The 14,329-nt window shown below is 36.4% G+C and overlaps 1 protein-coding gene and 1 long non-coding RNA gene across 15 annotated transcripts in view; both read left to right on the forward strand.

Annotated features, from left to right (window-relative positions):
• Positions 1 to 14,329, forward strand: part of LOC109067214 — a 280,709-nt gene that overhangs the window by 174,009 nt on the left and 92,371 nt on the right. Inside the window, exon 8 of one of the 14 annotated variants that reach the window (XM_042738749.1) lies at positions 9,697 to 10,032. The exons of the other annotated variants lie outside the window; for them this stretch is intronic. Within the exon in view, the coding sequence (XP_042594683.1) occupies positions 9,697 to 10,032 (336 nt within the window). The remainder of the gene's footprint in view (positions 1 to 9,696; positions 10,033 to 14,329) is intronic. 14 annotated transcript variants of the gene reach the window in all.
• On the forward strand, positions 10,426 to 13,437 carry LOC122139663. Its single transcript, XR_006156476.1, has 3 exons — positions 10,426 to 10,467; positions 12,748 to 13,083; positions 13,289 to 13,437. It is a non-coding gene; the product is annotated as an uncharacterized LOC122139663 (long non-coding RNA).

A 14,329-nucleotide genomic window follows, 5' to 3' on the forward strand; every position in this document is an offset into this window, starting at 1 on the left:
GTCAGAGGTTCCTCGTGTTCAGTACAGTGTGAGTAGCGCCGTGAAGACGCTTGTCTTGATGAGAGCCAGCACACGACGATCTGAAGCAGCGTCACACTCTTCGGCTGAGGATTGAGTTTCTTCTGAAACTGACTTTAGGAGAAATGATGCTCATCTATGACTGATTGTGCTGCTTGCTGCAGACGGCTGAATGTGAGTCACTTTCAACATCAAACTCTTCTAATGCTGAGCAATCAGATTAATCTTGAAATAAGGACAAAGTATTATTCAATTAATTGTAAGACTAATAGTTAAAGATTTCAGTGTTTTTGTTAAAGCGGCCCAAAATTGATGTAGGAATAAAAGTGTCTTTAAAAGTGGTGCTGTAAGTCGAAATAACGTGCAGGAGTCGAATTCAGTGTTTCAATGTGAAATCTCCGTGGTAAGTATAACAGCTGATATGTACCAGGAAATATAGAATAAGAAGTCATGTACTGATCAAACATATTACTTTAACATTTGAAGAAGCTTTGCAAACTAAAGCAGCGTTTTATATAAAATGACGGCACTTCTCTTCTTGTTGCACACATCATCCCAGGTTCAGCTTTCCCCCGCTGCCTAAAAATATTCTAACTTATTTTCCTCTCTTTATTTGCTGATAAACATGACTTATAGTGAAATAGTCATTTATTGTATTTTTTTTGTCTCAGTTCATTATTTGGCATTAAAAATAATTGCTGTGCAATGCAAAAGAGCAAAATTCAAGCAGAATTTTCACAGCCAATCAAATCCTCAGTATTATTAAACATTAAAAGGTTGCCATTCTATTAAAAGTCATACATGATATTTTTATTAACATTGTCCACCATGCTGCAATTTATTTATAAATCCTAATATTCGCTTTGAAAACTAAGTTTACACACCAGACCCTGATGTTCGGGCTGTGTACATGTATTTAATGTAATCTGATTAAAATGCTTTTTTGTGTGTTGTAATGCCTTCTACTATTTCTTCGTGTTTTCCCAAAAAGTTTCAGGGACATGTAGAAAAAACGTAATTTTTTTTTATCATTTGATAAACCTGATATGGATCAGAGTTGATATGTGTCTTCCGTAGAACTTATTATGAATGTATGTAATTGTGTCTGATTGAACTTCATGATGAGAGAGACGATATTTCTACCAGCAGTAACATCTCTGATCTGTCTGTCGATGTTGGTACATCTTCATTCTCTGTGTGTTTTGTTCTTCAGGTCTGATCAGCTCTGCCACATTTGATGAACCTTTGAAGCACCTGTATGTGAACCTCGTTCTGTGTTTTTCGAGAACAACGGGGTAAACATTGTATTGCTAAAGCAAAAACACAAATTTGACCACTTATGTTTTAATTACCTAATTTTAATATTGTACTTATAATCTTTGTTTTGGCCGTTAAATGTTAATGAATTATTTGTTAATTTTAGCTAAAAAACAACACATTTAAAGACATTAAACACAATCAAGGTTGACCAAAGTGCTGTTACAAAGAATAAAACACAAAAGAAAACAAGAAAATCAAACAAACAAATAAAACAGCAGAATACGCAGGAAACATACACTGTAAAAAAATTCAAGCTGTTTCAACTAATTATTGTTTAGTAACTAATTCCACAGAAATTCTACGTTCAGTCAATTTCTGTCTTTAAAGTGTTGCCTGACTTATTTTTTTAGTTGGCTAAACCTTTACTGAAGTTTTATAGTCCTTTCAACTAATGTTGTAATTGGTCAAACATTTAGAAAACTACAGCAAATTGTGTCAATTAAAATGTAACCATTCACTCCATGTGTTTCATATGCTACCTCAACTAAGATTTATTATTTGGGCATCATAATTTGGGCACATGAACGTCATGTTTTCCTCACTTTCAGTAAAAGAGAAAAAACTGAGAGAAACTGATAACGGCGGTCAGAAAAGAAAGAGATGTCAAATTTACCATCCCTCCCACAGACGCTGCATTAGAAACACTAATAAGTTATAAATGTACATACATTTAAAAAATAATAAAAATACGAACATGAAAAACTTTTGAGGGATTAGATAATGTTGATGACTATTAAATACGGCCATCACAGTCTTAGAAAAGAGTCCATTCATGTTTCTATGTTGTACATTTCTGTATAAATATACTTTTTTATATAATATATTTACATCTTTTTTAATATACAAGTTTTGATAAATTCAGTCTAAGTAACGTTACAAATATTTATTCAGTGCCGCTTAACTTACCTGTCGCATTAACTTTACATACACATAAATATTAATTTTTCTTCAGACGGTAACTTATAAAACACTTCTAAAATATCCACCAGAAACACTGTATTGCATGGATATGAAATAGGGGCACCATTGTTGGTGAAAGCGGCTGGTTGACACGAATTTCCCCCAGTCTCACGAGGCTGTTGCCTATCTATGGTGATCCACTGACAGATAGAGGCTAGGAACAGAGAGCTGGGTCAGTTTGGTCAGGAGGTCCCTGTTGGGATGTTGGGTCTGTTGTGATGATGGTGTTGAAAGCCGAACTAAAGTCACAAACAGGATCCTCCCTAAGTCCCTTTTGCAGATGAAGTGCAATCCATTTGTTTCACTTGGCATCCTCCACGGACTGTTGTTGCTCGTCAACAAACTGCAGGGGGTCCCTAAGGTTTTCCATGATGTCCTTCAGATAAGCCAAAACAAGTTTTTTTCAAATCACTCACACCGACAGATGTTAGAGCCACAGGCTGTATCGTTAGTCCTGTTATCTTTGGTGTGAAGTTGGTTGAAGACAAAATAGGGCAAGTTGTGAAAATGTATATGGAGACCGTTAAACACGGTAAAAAGACTACAAGCGATTTACTCATTGCTCTAAACAGTTTAAAGTGTGTGTGTGTTGTTTACTTTCAGGTCTGGAGTTCAACTGCAGTTTTAAATCAATCAATCCCTGTTACGTCAGCTCGTGGACACAACTCAGTCTGCTGATGGGCTGGACCTAGTGACTATACCCCTGTGGTTACGGCTAGGGGAACCCATAACCTGGTCTGGGGGCCATCTGATGTTCCATACCGCGACTACTGGTTTCTTCTGATTTCTTTTTCCACAGAGCCTGGACTTCCACGGCGCCGTGGTGGTCAGCTAGAATACTGGTAAGCTGGGAAGGCTATGGCCCGAGAAACGGTCTTGGTTCCCAGGGATTACTATATCTTGACCCCACCTGCTGAGCTTTCCCTTCTACACTCCCGACTGTCCCTGCTTCCCTAGAGTACGACCCACATGACATCGGGTCCTCGGTCCCTCGGGCGGGCCGTGGAGAGGGGGTACTGTCCGGATATGCCCACTCACTCCCTACCCAATCCAGTGGACACCCTCACCTAGTTTTAGTCGCACACACCTGTTCCATATGTATCACCTCATCAGACTGGTTTCATAAGGACATATCTCACATCACTCAAGTGTCCAGTGTCTCATTGATACGAAGTGGACTCTTTATGCTACTCTCCAGCCCAAGATTGATAACCTTTCCTTCTTTTGTGTACTCATCTCCTGTGCTCCTCTTCCAGCATCTTTCGCCTCTCCATTGTCCAGTCCCATCCCACATTGAGAGGTGAAATGCCGATCTACCATCCAACTACCAACCATTCCACGAGCTCCTGTAAGATAAGGAACAGTATTGCTGACCAATATAATTCTTCCCTGGAACCGATCCATTTAACCTAACACCACCTCAACTCCCATTCTCCTTTCGGGCCTCTGTTGCCATCAATAATAGACCTGTTGATTCCTAATCCTCTGTCTGGGGTCTCCTGCATAACACAGTTGACTGGTGAAATGATTTGACAAACCCGCTCCGAAATTTCGATCTGAATCAAAAGATTCATGAACCTGCTCCGATATTCCAATCTGAATGATCGTTCACAAAACATTATTCAGATCGGAACTTCAGAGCATGGATTGTGAATCATTTGATACACATCGGGACTTCGGTTTGGGTTGAATCGTTTAATTCAGATTAATTAATTTTTTTCGGATTAATTGACTACAGAGCGTGTATCACAAATCTTTTTTTCTCTGATTTTTTTTTTTGAAGATAAGTGACAAAACAATAACTCACTTTCAATGTCTGACTTGTATTAAAATTATGTCCATAAGCTTTTTATGAAATTTTGAATTAACTCAATATGTTGCTTTACCTCTTCATGTAGTTAATGTTCATTTTGAAATATTACTAACAATAAAAAAAATATATAATATTTGCTTTAGAATTTAGTAGAGATGCTATGACAATGTCCCAACTGTCACAGTTCGAAATAGACCCCAAAGCAAAAGATGGTTATGATTTATTGAAATAAAAGAGAATAAATTGCAACACAGGCTGTCTGCCGATCACAGGTCATCTTGGTGAAAACGAACAGGAAAACAAAATCCAGACTGAAACCAGCAGGATGAACGACGCAGGTAAGCGGGTGTAGGTAGTGCTCGCAGGTTAAAGACAAGTGGCTCCACCAGGCAGTAACCGCAGCACAGAGAATCAGACTTGACTCAGGAAAGCCAGAGCAGCAACTCATCTGACATACGCACTGACAGGACAAGAATCAGTTTGGTGTAAGTGGCAGTGGGTGATAATAGACTGGAATGTACAGTTTTATACCATTGTGCTGACAAAGTCAGTTTTTCATTTTTTTTTTGTGTGTGTGTGTGTGCAGGTGTTCACAATTGGGTTATCTTTTTAGTTTGTAAGTAATTAGTTTCTTGTCCCTGGGTGAAGAATATTTTCCTTCAATTGTTAATTTTTGGGCCTAAGTATTCTGTTCGAAATAACAAAATGTGTTGGTTTTTCAATGATTTTTTTTTTATCTGGTACTGCAAAATTAGCCCTTTGGAGACAAGGAAAATAAACTGTTGGGGGCAAGGAGTAATAAGTGTTGTACCCATGTTTTTGGGGCTTTTAGCATCTCGACTGAGAGTGGAGTATGCATACTATAAGCTGGTAGAGTCATTGACAAAGTTTATAGAATTATGGGGAATAAAATGAAGTATTATGTACACTGCATGATGATGGTTTGTTTTGATGTTTTGAAAGAAAATGTAATTAATGTAATTTAATTGTAAAAATAAAGGTGAACTTAAAAATTATACCTTCTCTCTCTCTCTCAGTGTATTTTAATGTAAAAGAACCTCCCCTCATATGGGGGACGTCCTCTTTCTTTCTTTGTTAAAGTCATGTAATTTTTCTGATGTGTCAGTAGAGCTGCTGTCTGTCAGTGAAGACACTGAATGAGACTCGATCTGACTCTCGTCTGCTGCTGGGATTGAGTTCTTTTGAAGCTGGCCTTTAGAGAAATGATGCTCATCTTTTGGACTGATGCTGCTGCTGCTGCAAACTGCTGCATGTGAGTCACTTTTCACATCAACTCATCTTATCAAGCTGAATCAGATCAATCTCTGATGAATATATAATAGTTCATTAAGAGTCTGCACTGATATATCGGTATCGTTTTTGAAAACCTTCTTGAACTGTGTATTAGTGGCATATTATAATATGTCAGAGAAAGTGTTTAAGTCACAGTAAAAGAGAGACTGTTTAAGACCCATGAATCTCAAGAGCATAGGTATATCTGTATACAGTCTTTTTAGACCCTATAACAATTGATTTTTGTACTTCTATATCAGAAAATGTAAATAGCATTCACTGACTGATTAAAAGATATTACTTTCCCTTTTAAGAACTTGCAAACTAAGCTAACATTTATTGTAAACTCTTTGCCTGCAGTGCTGTTCTTTTTCACACGGTTCATCTTTTTCCGCTTGTCTTCTCTTGCAGATGTCTGTCCTTGTCTAACTTTTCTCTTTTTTAAACCCTACAAATCCAATCTGTTCTTCTCTCTCACTTCTCAAAAAGCTGCATCCCAATCTGCCCTAAAATCATGTGTTCTTGCCGTCTAGCTGTACATTGTGTAATACAATGACTGACATGAAGACTTATTTATATAGACTTCATATTTTATTTGCTTTATACAGGTTTTTATAGCACAAACTAATTTATTATCTGAAACACATTATATTCATATAAATAGATTAGTCTATGTGGAAATTGATTATTTTCTCCGTTATTTCGAAGCCTTAACTGGCACAAATAGATCACATCAGGTCATCTGTAATGTATCTGCTTGTTTTACACTCTTTGGCCACCAGGTGGTATTGTGAGCAAATGAAGCCTCGAGAAATTAACCCTTTTGTGAACCACTTGATGAAAGCAGCTTCAATGCTTTGTAAGGCTTCATCTTGCCTCACTACCGTGTTTGAAAAGCTTAGAGTAAAAAAATAGCAAGTTAAGAGCTTATTTAACACCTTTTTGGTACACACAATATTTGTGTAAATATACATTTCTCTTCAGTTGTCCCATGGCAATTTAATTGCTTCTAATTAAGTGATAAAAAGCAGTTGCAAATGTTTTACAAAATACACATAACCATCTCTGTTCCAATTAAATGTGCAACACTTAACATTTTACACAAATTACGTGTGATACAGTATCTTATTAAATGAACTTATAACACAAAGTTTTCCTCAACATCTCATGATTTCGGGGGACATAAGTTCCTGAACGTGACAAATGATGTGTTATGTTTAGTCTCAAATACAGCTTCAATGCAGGATTGCAATGCAATGTGGATTTATTGTGTGAGAGAAAGTTGATCTATTATCTGCAACAGACTTCAGTAGAAGATTTGGTTTAACACAATACAAGATGAAGGCTTTAGCTAAAGCAGCATTAAAAAGTTACCATGTTTTGAAAACTTACCAAACACGTTACATTGAATTAATACATATAAAAACACAAACCAACTCATTCTCACCTGTGAAAGTGCATCCCCATTTCTTCAGGAACTTTAATCTCTGCTGTTTTTATTACCACACTGCATGTCTTGAAAAACTCACTGGTTTTTACTTGACTGGATTCATTTAGTAACCAAACACCGCTATGTGATGTTAAGAGATGCACAACAATTCTGAACTATTTTCATTTGTTAAATTGAGCAAAGCAGACAATATTTGGAATTGTGCAAATATTGAGGAAAAAACTGATATTGCTAAACTACCGTATATATGTTATAAATATAAAACACTAACCTGTACACTTTTGCCATTGTATTTTAGTGGCATATAACAGCATTCTAATAGTCTTCATCACACATTCAGTTGTCCTGCATCATGTTCATCAGCAGCTGCATCAGTGTAAGATGACGGACAGGTGTGGATAGGGCGGGGTGCATTAATTGTGTTAATATTTTTAACACATTATTATTTTCCGATGATTATTGACAGCAATTAGCACATTAATTTAACAGTCTAGTTGCAGTATTACAATAAGAGTCTGTAGTGATCTAGTCATAGACTTTTCTGGTCTGTACAGTTTATATTAGTGGAGTGTTTAAAATGTGAGAGGAAGTGTGTGTTTCTTTCTTCATGTCTGTTGTGCTGAAAGTTTGAGGAAGGATTCATCAAATTATGTCAGTCCATTAAATCTGATGTAAGAAAGATCAAGACATTATTTATAAACAGAGAAATGTCACAGGTTAATGGAATTGGACAGAAAGTGCCTGACAAAGTCAATTTATGATTTGTCAGAATAATGAAGAAATGCATAAAGTGTTTGCAGACAGTGAAAGCATGATAGTTACATTTGAATACAATCAACATTTAGATTTGCTTTTTGACTGAGGCCATACAAAAAAAAAAAAAAAAAAAAAAGAAGCTGATATTACAGTCAAAATGAATAACTTTAACAGTTATATTTTTTTACTACACACTAAAAAAAGAGTTAAATATGTCCAGTAATGTGATAATGTTCAGTATCCTGCTAATTAGTAGTAAGTCTGGAGACACACAAATCACAAAAATCTGTTTATGATGAAGATGAGCATTATTGAGATGAACTGAGATCAAATCAAGAGTCTGCCTGATGTTTCTTCAGCTGAACTTTAATTCTGTTAATGTTTGTGTAATTTGTGTCTGATTTTAATGAATGATGTTTATAGATTTTGGTACATTATATTGTGTGTGTTTTGTTCTTCAGGTCTGGAGTTTAACTGCAGTTTTGATCAGTCTGGTCCCTGTTACACAGCTCTGGGACACAAACTCAATCTGCTGATGGTGCGGGATGCTAGTGAATATAACCTAAAGATAAAAAAGAGAAAAAACAACAACACAGCAGATGATCCAGTTTGTAGAGTAAAGAATGGCAGGATGAGGATGAGTGAATGTGATCTTTATAATAACAGACCTGAAGTGACAGTCATTAATGGGATTCTGATAATAAACCGTGTGATCAGAACAGATTCAGGGAATTACAGATTAAATCTCGAGAGCTCAGACGGCTCAGAAACATCTAGAGATCTTCAAGTGATTGTTGAAGGTACAGAAACTCTCTCATCAGACTCATTACAATCTCATGTTCTCCAAAGATCTCACTCTCATAAAAAATGAATCAGTTGAATCTCTGTGAAGGTTTTTATTCCTGTAGCACACAGTAAACACACTTCATACTCCAGTTATAGTATGAGTAGTGTGGAAGAACAATATTCTGTTTGTCATGTGACTGTGGATGTGTCCCTCCCTCCAGCTCCCGTTGGCTCAGTGAGTGTCAAATCATCTGTTCCTCCAGGGGGGGATGAGGGTGTTCTGCTCCTCTGAGGGGGATCATCTCCTCTACAGCTGGACTCTGAATGGAGATCCACTGATGGATGGAAACAGCAGCATTGATCTGGATGAGGGAACTGATGGAGACATCAGCTGCAGCGTGAAGAACCACGTCAATCATGCACAGAAGACCATTAGACTCAAACCCTGTCCTGGTGAGACCATGTCTGTTCATCTACAGATATCAACATCATATACCTACATAAAGAGATTAGTGTGGCAAAGATTAGTGTGTGTATCTTAAGTTTATCATGAAAATGATTATTATAATATCTAACATATCAGCTTTCTGGTTTCATTGATGTTATGATTTATCATGATTTCTGTTTGTCATCTTCCCTCTGTATGTTCTCTCTGGTAACAATCTTCATAGTTAATAATATGTTACCTCAGTAAATGAGATAGTCAACAAAGATTGTTTATAATTAAATGTGACAATTCAGAATGCATTATGTGTATTAAAGAGTGGAATATATAGGCAAATAAAATGCTCACTGTGAACAGCAAAATGGTCAACACTTCTTATAGTCCAAAAAGTGACAGGTTTTTCTCTAGAAACATTTTGATGGCTATTTCATACTGTCTTGAATGAAGAAAACAAACTGGATCTAAGCAGGACAGAGAGAGAAGAGAATGGTAGAAAGTTTGAGTAACAGATTCCTCACTGGTTGGAGATGCTGCTGGCCTTTGAGAAAGAGTTCCTAAGTAAAAAAACATTTCAAACAATAAAAACAGAAGATAAGAGTAGAAGGAAAAAGAATAATAATTTTGGTTTTAAAAAGGAAAATTTCTTTTGGAAATCATTTGGTTAAAAGTGGCTAAATTAATAACTGCAAATAAATATGGAAAGAGAATTGCTGCATATGGAAAATGTAAAGAAATTTGCTTTAGTTTGAAAGGTAAAAATAATTTCAAAATTGCAGATGTTTACAGATACTCGAAATAAAAATATATGCTTAATAGAGTTTGTGTGTGTGTGTGTGTGTGTGTGTTGTTCTTCAGGTCTGGATCGGTTCTGCAGGTTTGATCAGTCTGATCCCTGTTATGCAGCTCTGGAACACAAACTCAATCTGATGATGGTGCAGGATGATATTAAATATGACCTGATGCTAATGAAGATAATAAACAACACAGCAGATGATCCACTTTGTAGAGTAAAGAATGACAGGATGAGGATGAGTCAGTGTGATCTTTATAATAACAGACCTGAAGTGACAGTCATTAATGGGACTCTGATAATAAACCGTGTGATCAGAACAGATTCAGGGAATTACAGATTAACTCTCGTTCACTCAGACGGCTCAGAAACATCTAGAGATCTTCAAGTGATTGTTGAAGGTACAGAAACTCTCTCATCATTACAATCTCATGTTCTCCAAAGATCTCACTCTCATACAAATGAATCAGTTGAATCTCTGTGAAGGTTTTTATTCCTGTAGCACACAGTAAACACACTTCATACTCCAGTTATAGTATGAGTAGTGTGGAAGAACAAGAGTTTTGTGTTTGTCATGTGACTGTGATGTGTCCCTCCCTCAGCTCCTATTGGCTCAGTGGAAGTGTCAATCATCTGCTCCTCCAGTGGGGGGATGAGGGTGTTCTGCTCCTCTGAGGGGGATCATCTCCTCTACAGCTGGACTCTGAATGGAGATCCACTGATGGATGGAAACAGCAGCATTGATCTGGATGAGGGAACTGATGGAGACATCAGCTGCAGCGTGAAGAACCACGTCAGTCACGCACAGAAGACCATTAGACTCAAACCCTGTCCTGGTGAGATCATGTCTGTTCATCTACAGATATAATTTCTGTGAATCAGATGTCAACATCATATGTCTACCAAAATATCTTATGCCATTATTAAAACAATTGTGCTGAAGAGTTGTAATACAATGTCTCTTTTCAGCTATAGAACATATTTATTATAATTTCTATTGTTCTGTGGTATGCAATTCTTTTTATGTAAACATACAGCTTTGAAGAAGATCTGACACCCACATTACAGATCCACATCACTTCAAATTATTTAAGTTATTTCAGAGTCCTCACAACAGCAATTGAACCAAAACCCAAAAAGAGACTGAACAAGCTAAAAAAATGACTAATAGGAGAAAAAAAAATCCCACTAAGTTACATTCATTATCATCTACATAAAGCGCTCTTTTTTTATTCTGCTTTCCCACACATACATACTGTACAGACAAACACTCGGACACATGGAGTTGACGTTCTCAAAAAATAGCTCACAACCAAAAAACTAGAAAAGATGTTTCTCAGTAGCGAGGTAAAAACAGGGCTGTTCTTGAAGCAGATAAACTTACACTTTCACTATTAGTAGAGATGCTGCTGTCGGACACTGTTGAGAGACGCACAGATGCAGGTAATTCTCACACACACACACACACACACACACACACACACACACACACACACACACACACACACACACACACACACACACACATACACAAACACACTATCTCTCTCTGATAACTGCATTTGTCTTCATACTGTATACACGCTCTAAAATGCCATTTTTGGAATTAGCAATGAAGCCTTGGGATACAAAGCAGAAGAAATTAGTTCTACACACAAGAGAGCTATTGGAACAATAACCTGACAAATGTCTTGAAATAAAACATATGAATAATGTCTTGTGGTGTGGTAAATGTGATGTAAGTGGAATAAATGTATGCAGTCCTTTGAATTAATGAAAAATTATTTAAAAAAAAAATGTAGTTAGTGGCCCATTCTCAGTTATTCCTTTATATATGTTCAAAATTAAAAATGATTATGTAATATATGTTGATACTTCATGGAAATAGCATTCAATTGACAATCAAAAATATTGCTAATGTTGCAAATTAGTATTACTGTTTAGATCACAGTTACCTTTTAACTATTATCATCAATAATAAGGCATCAACAGCTGAATCGCTGCCGTGCTGTTATAGAGTCATGTCGCATGACTACGAGTGTGATATTGCATTTGTTTAAAATTTTGATGATACAAGTGTGTAAATAAATAGGAAACAATCATGCTGTTACGGAGTGACTGAGACGAGAGCTGTATGGATCCATCTGCTAAACATGGAGTGTCTTAAACATTTTGTGTGTTAAAATACTTCTTCCACAAAGGATTCAAATCTCAATTTGACATTTTAATAGCTGAGCCCCAGGCTCCGTTACTAATTTGAAAAAGTCACATTCGAACAAGTAACAACGGCTGGGGCTTTCGTAATTTATCAGTCTATTAGGTACTGTAGGTATTATTGAGCAGTGAATTTTGGGAGAGAGATTCTTTAGGTCAGTTCAGAAATTAGTGATAATAAATAATTTTGCCATGTCCGTATCTGCTGATGAATGCAACATCTTTGTCGTAGGATGCTTTTTCAACAGTTAATGAGATTTCACTTGACGGGTGTCAGCGTTGGTCAATGTATTGATCTCTTTGAAGTGAAGCGCCAGTGTTTCCCTGGTTGTTTATCAGTTGAGCCTCGTAAGATGGTGTGAAAAGTTAAAATAAAGTATAAAATAATTTCCATGTTTAAAACCTTGTTTTGTTCCGTAATGAATCAGCGTTTTTGAGTGAATGGATACTAACTCACTCATAGGGCAGTTTTGCTTTGGATCCATCTCTTGTAGCTTTCGTTATACGAGAAACAAACGACGCATTTGAAGATGCCTTTGAAATTGGGACAGTCTTTGTCTCGCCATGGTCAGGCAATCAGCCTTCAAATGCGAAGGATGCAGGCTTGAATTGGAACGCAGCTAATTATAGTGGGGCTCGTGCCTTTTGTTGTCTATTTATATTAAATATTAGTTACTGAACAATTATATGTAATGAACAACAATATTCATTATACAAGAGGTTACGTGAAATTAAAAAAAAAAAATAGGCCAACTGTGATGAAAATTTTCCAAAATTAAATATTGAAATAATAGAGTTATGGAAATAATGAAATGGCTTAGAGGTCATGTTCATTTTACTGAGTGTGGATTTCACTGTGTGTCTTTGTGTGTGTGTGTGTGTGTGTGTGTGTTGTTCTTCAGGTCTGGATCGGTTCTGCAGGTTTGATCAGTCTGATCCCTGTTACACAGCTCTGGGACACAAACTCAATCTGTCGATTGTGCTGGATGCTAGTAAATATGACCTGAAGATAATAAAGAGAATAAACAATGCAGCAGATGATCCAGTTTGTAGAGTAAAGAATGACAGGATGAGGATGAGTGAATGTGATCTTTATTATAACAGACATGAAGTTATAGTAATTAATGGGACTGTGATAATAAACCGTGTGATCAGAGCAGATTCAGGGAATTACACATTAACTCTCGTTCACTCAGACGGCTCAGAAACATCTAGAGATCTTCAAGTGATTGTTGAAGGTACAAAAAACTCTCTCATCAGACTCATTACAATCTCATGTTCTCCAAAGATCTCACTCTCATACAAATGAATCAGTTGAATCTCTGTGAAGGTTTTTATTCCTGTAGCACACAGTTAACACACTACATACTCCAGTAATAGTATAAGTATAGAAGTACAAGATTCTGTGTTTGTCATGTGACTGTGATGTGTCCCTCCCTCCAGCTCCCGTTGGCTTAGTGGAAGTGTCAATCATCTGCTCCTCCAGTGGGGTGATGAGGGTGTTCTGCTCCTCTGAGGGGGATCAGCTCCTCTACAGCTGGACTCTGAATGGAGATCCACTGATGGATGGAAACAGCAGCATTGATCTGGATGAGGGAACTGATGGAGACATCAGCTGCAGCGTGAAGAACCACGTCAGTCACGCACAGAAGACCATTAGACTCAAACCCTGTCCTGGTGAGATCATGTCTGTTCATCTACAGATATCAGCATCATATATCTACATAAAAAGATTAGTGTGGCAAAGATTAGTGTGTGTATCTCAAATATACCATAAAAATTATTATTATAATATCTAACATATAAGCTTTCTGGTTACATGGATGTTATGATTTATCATGATTTCTGTTTGTCATCTTCCCTCTGTATGTTCTCTCTGGTAACAATCTTCATAGTTAATAATATGTTACCTCAGTAAATGAGATAGTCAACAAAGATATTGTTTATAATTAAATGTGACAATTCAGAATGCATTATGTGTATTAAAGAGTGGAATATATAGGCAAATAAAATGCTCACTGTGAACAGCAAAATGGTCAACACTTATTAAAGTCCAAAAAGTCACAGGTTTTTTTCTAAAAACTCTTTGATGGCTATTTCTGTCTTGAATGAAGAAAACAAACTGGATCTAAGCAGGACAGAGAGAGAAGAGAATGGTAGAAAGTTTGAGTAACAGATTCCTCACTGGTTGGAGATGCTGCTGGCCTTTGAGAAAGAGTTCCTAAGTAAAAAACATTTCAAACAATAAAAACAGAAGATAAGAGTAGAAGGAAAAAGAATAATAATTTTGGATTTAAAAAGGAAAATATATTTTGGAAATCATTTGGTTAAAAGTGGCTAAATTAATAACTGCAAATAAATATGGAAAGAGAATTGCTGCATATGGAAAATGTGAAGAAATTTGCTTTAGTTTGAAAGGTAAAAATAATTTCAAAATTGCAGATGTTTACAGATACTCTAAATAAAAATATGCTTAATAGAGTT

The sequence above is a fragment of the Cyprinus carpio genome, chromosome B14 (assembly GCF_018340385.1).
Source record: "Cyprinus carpio isolate SPL01 chromosome B14, ASM1834038v1, whole genome shotgun sequence".
In the NCBI taxonomy this organism is placed as follows: Eukaryota; Metazoa; Chordata; class Actinopteri; order Cypriniformes; family Cyprinidae; genus Cyprinus; species Cyprinus carpio.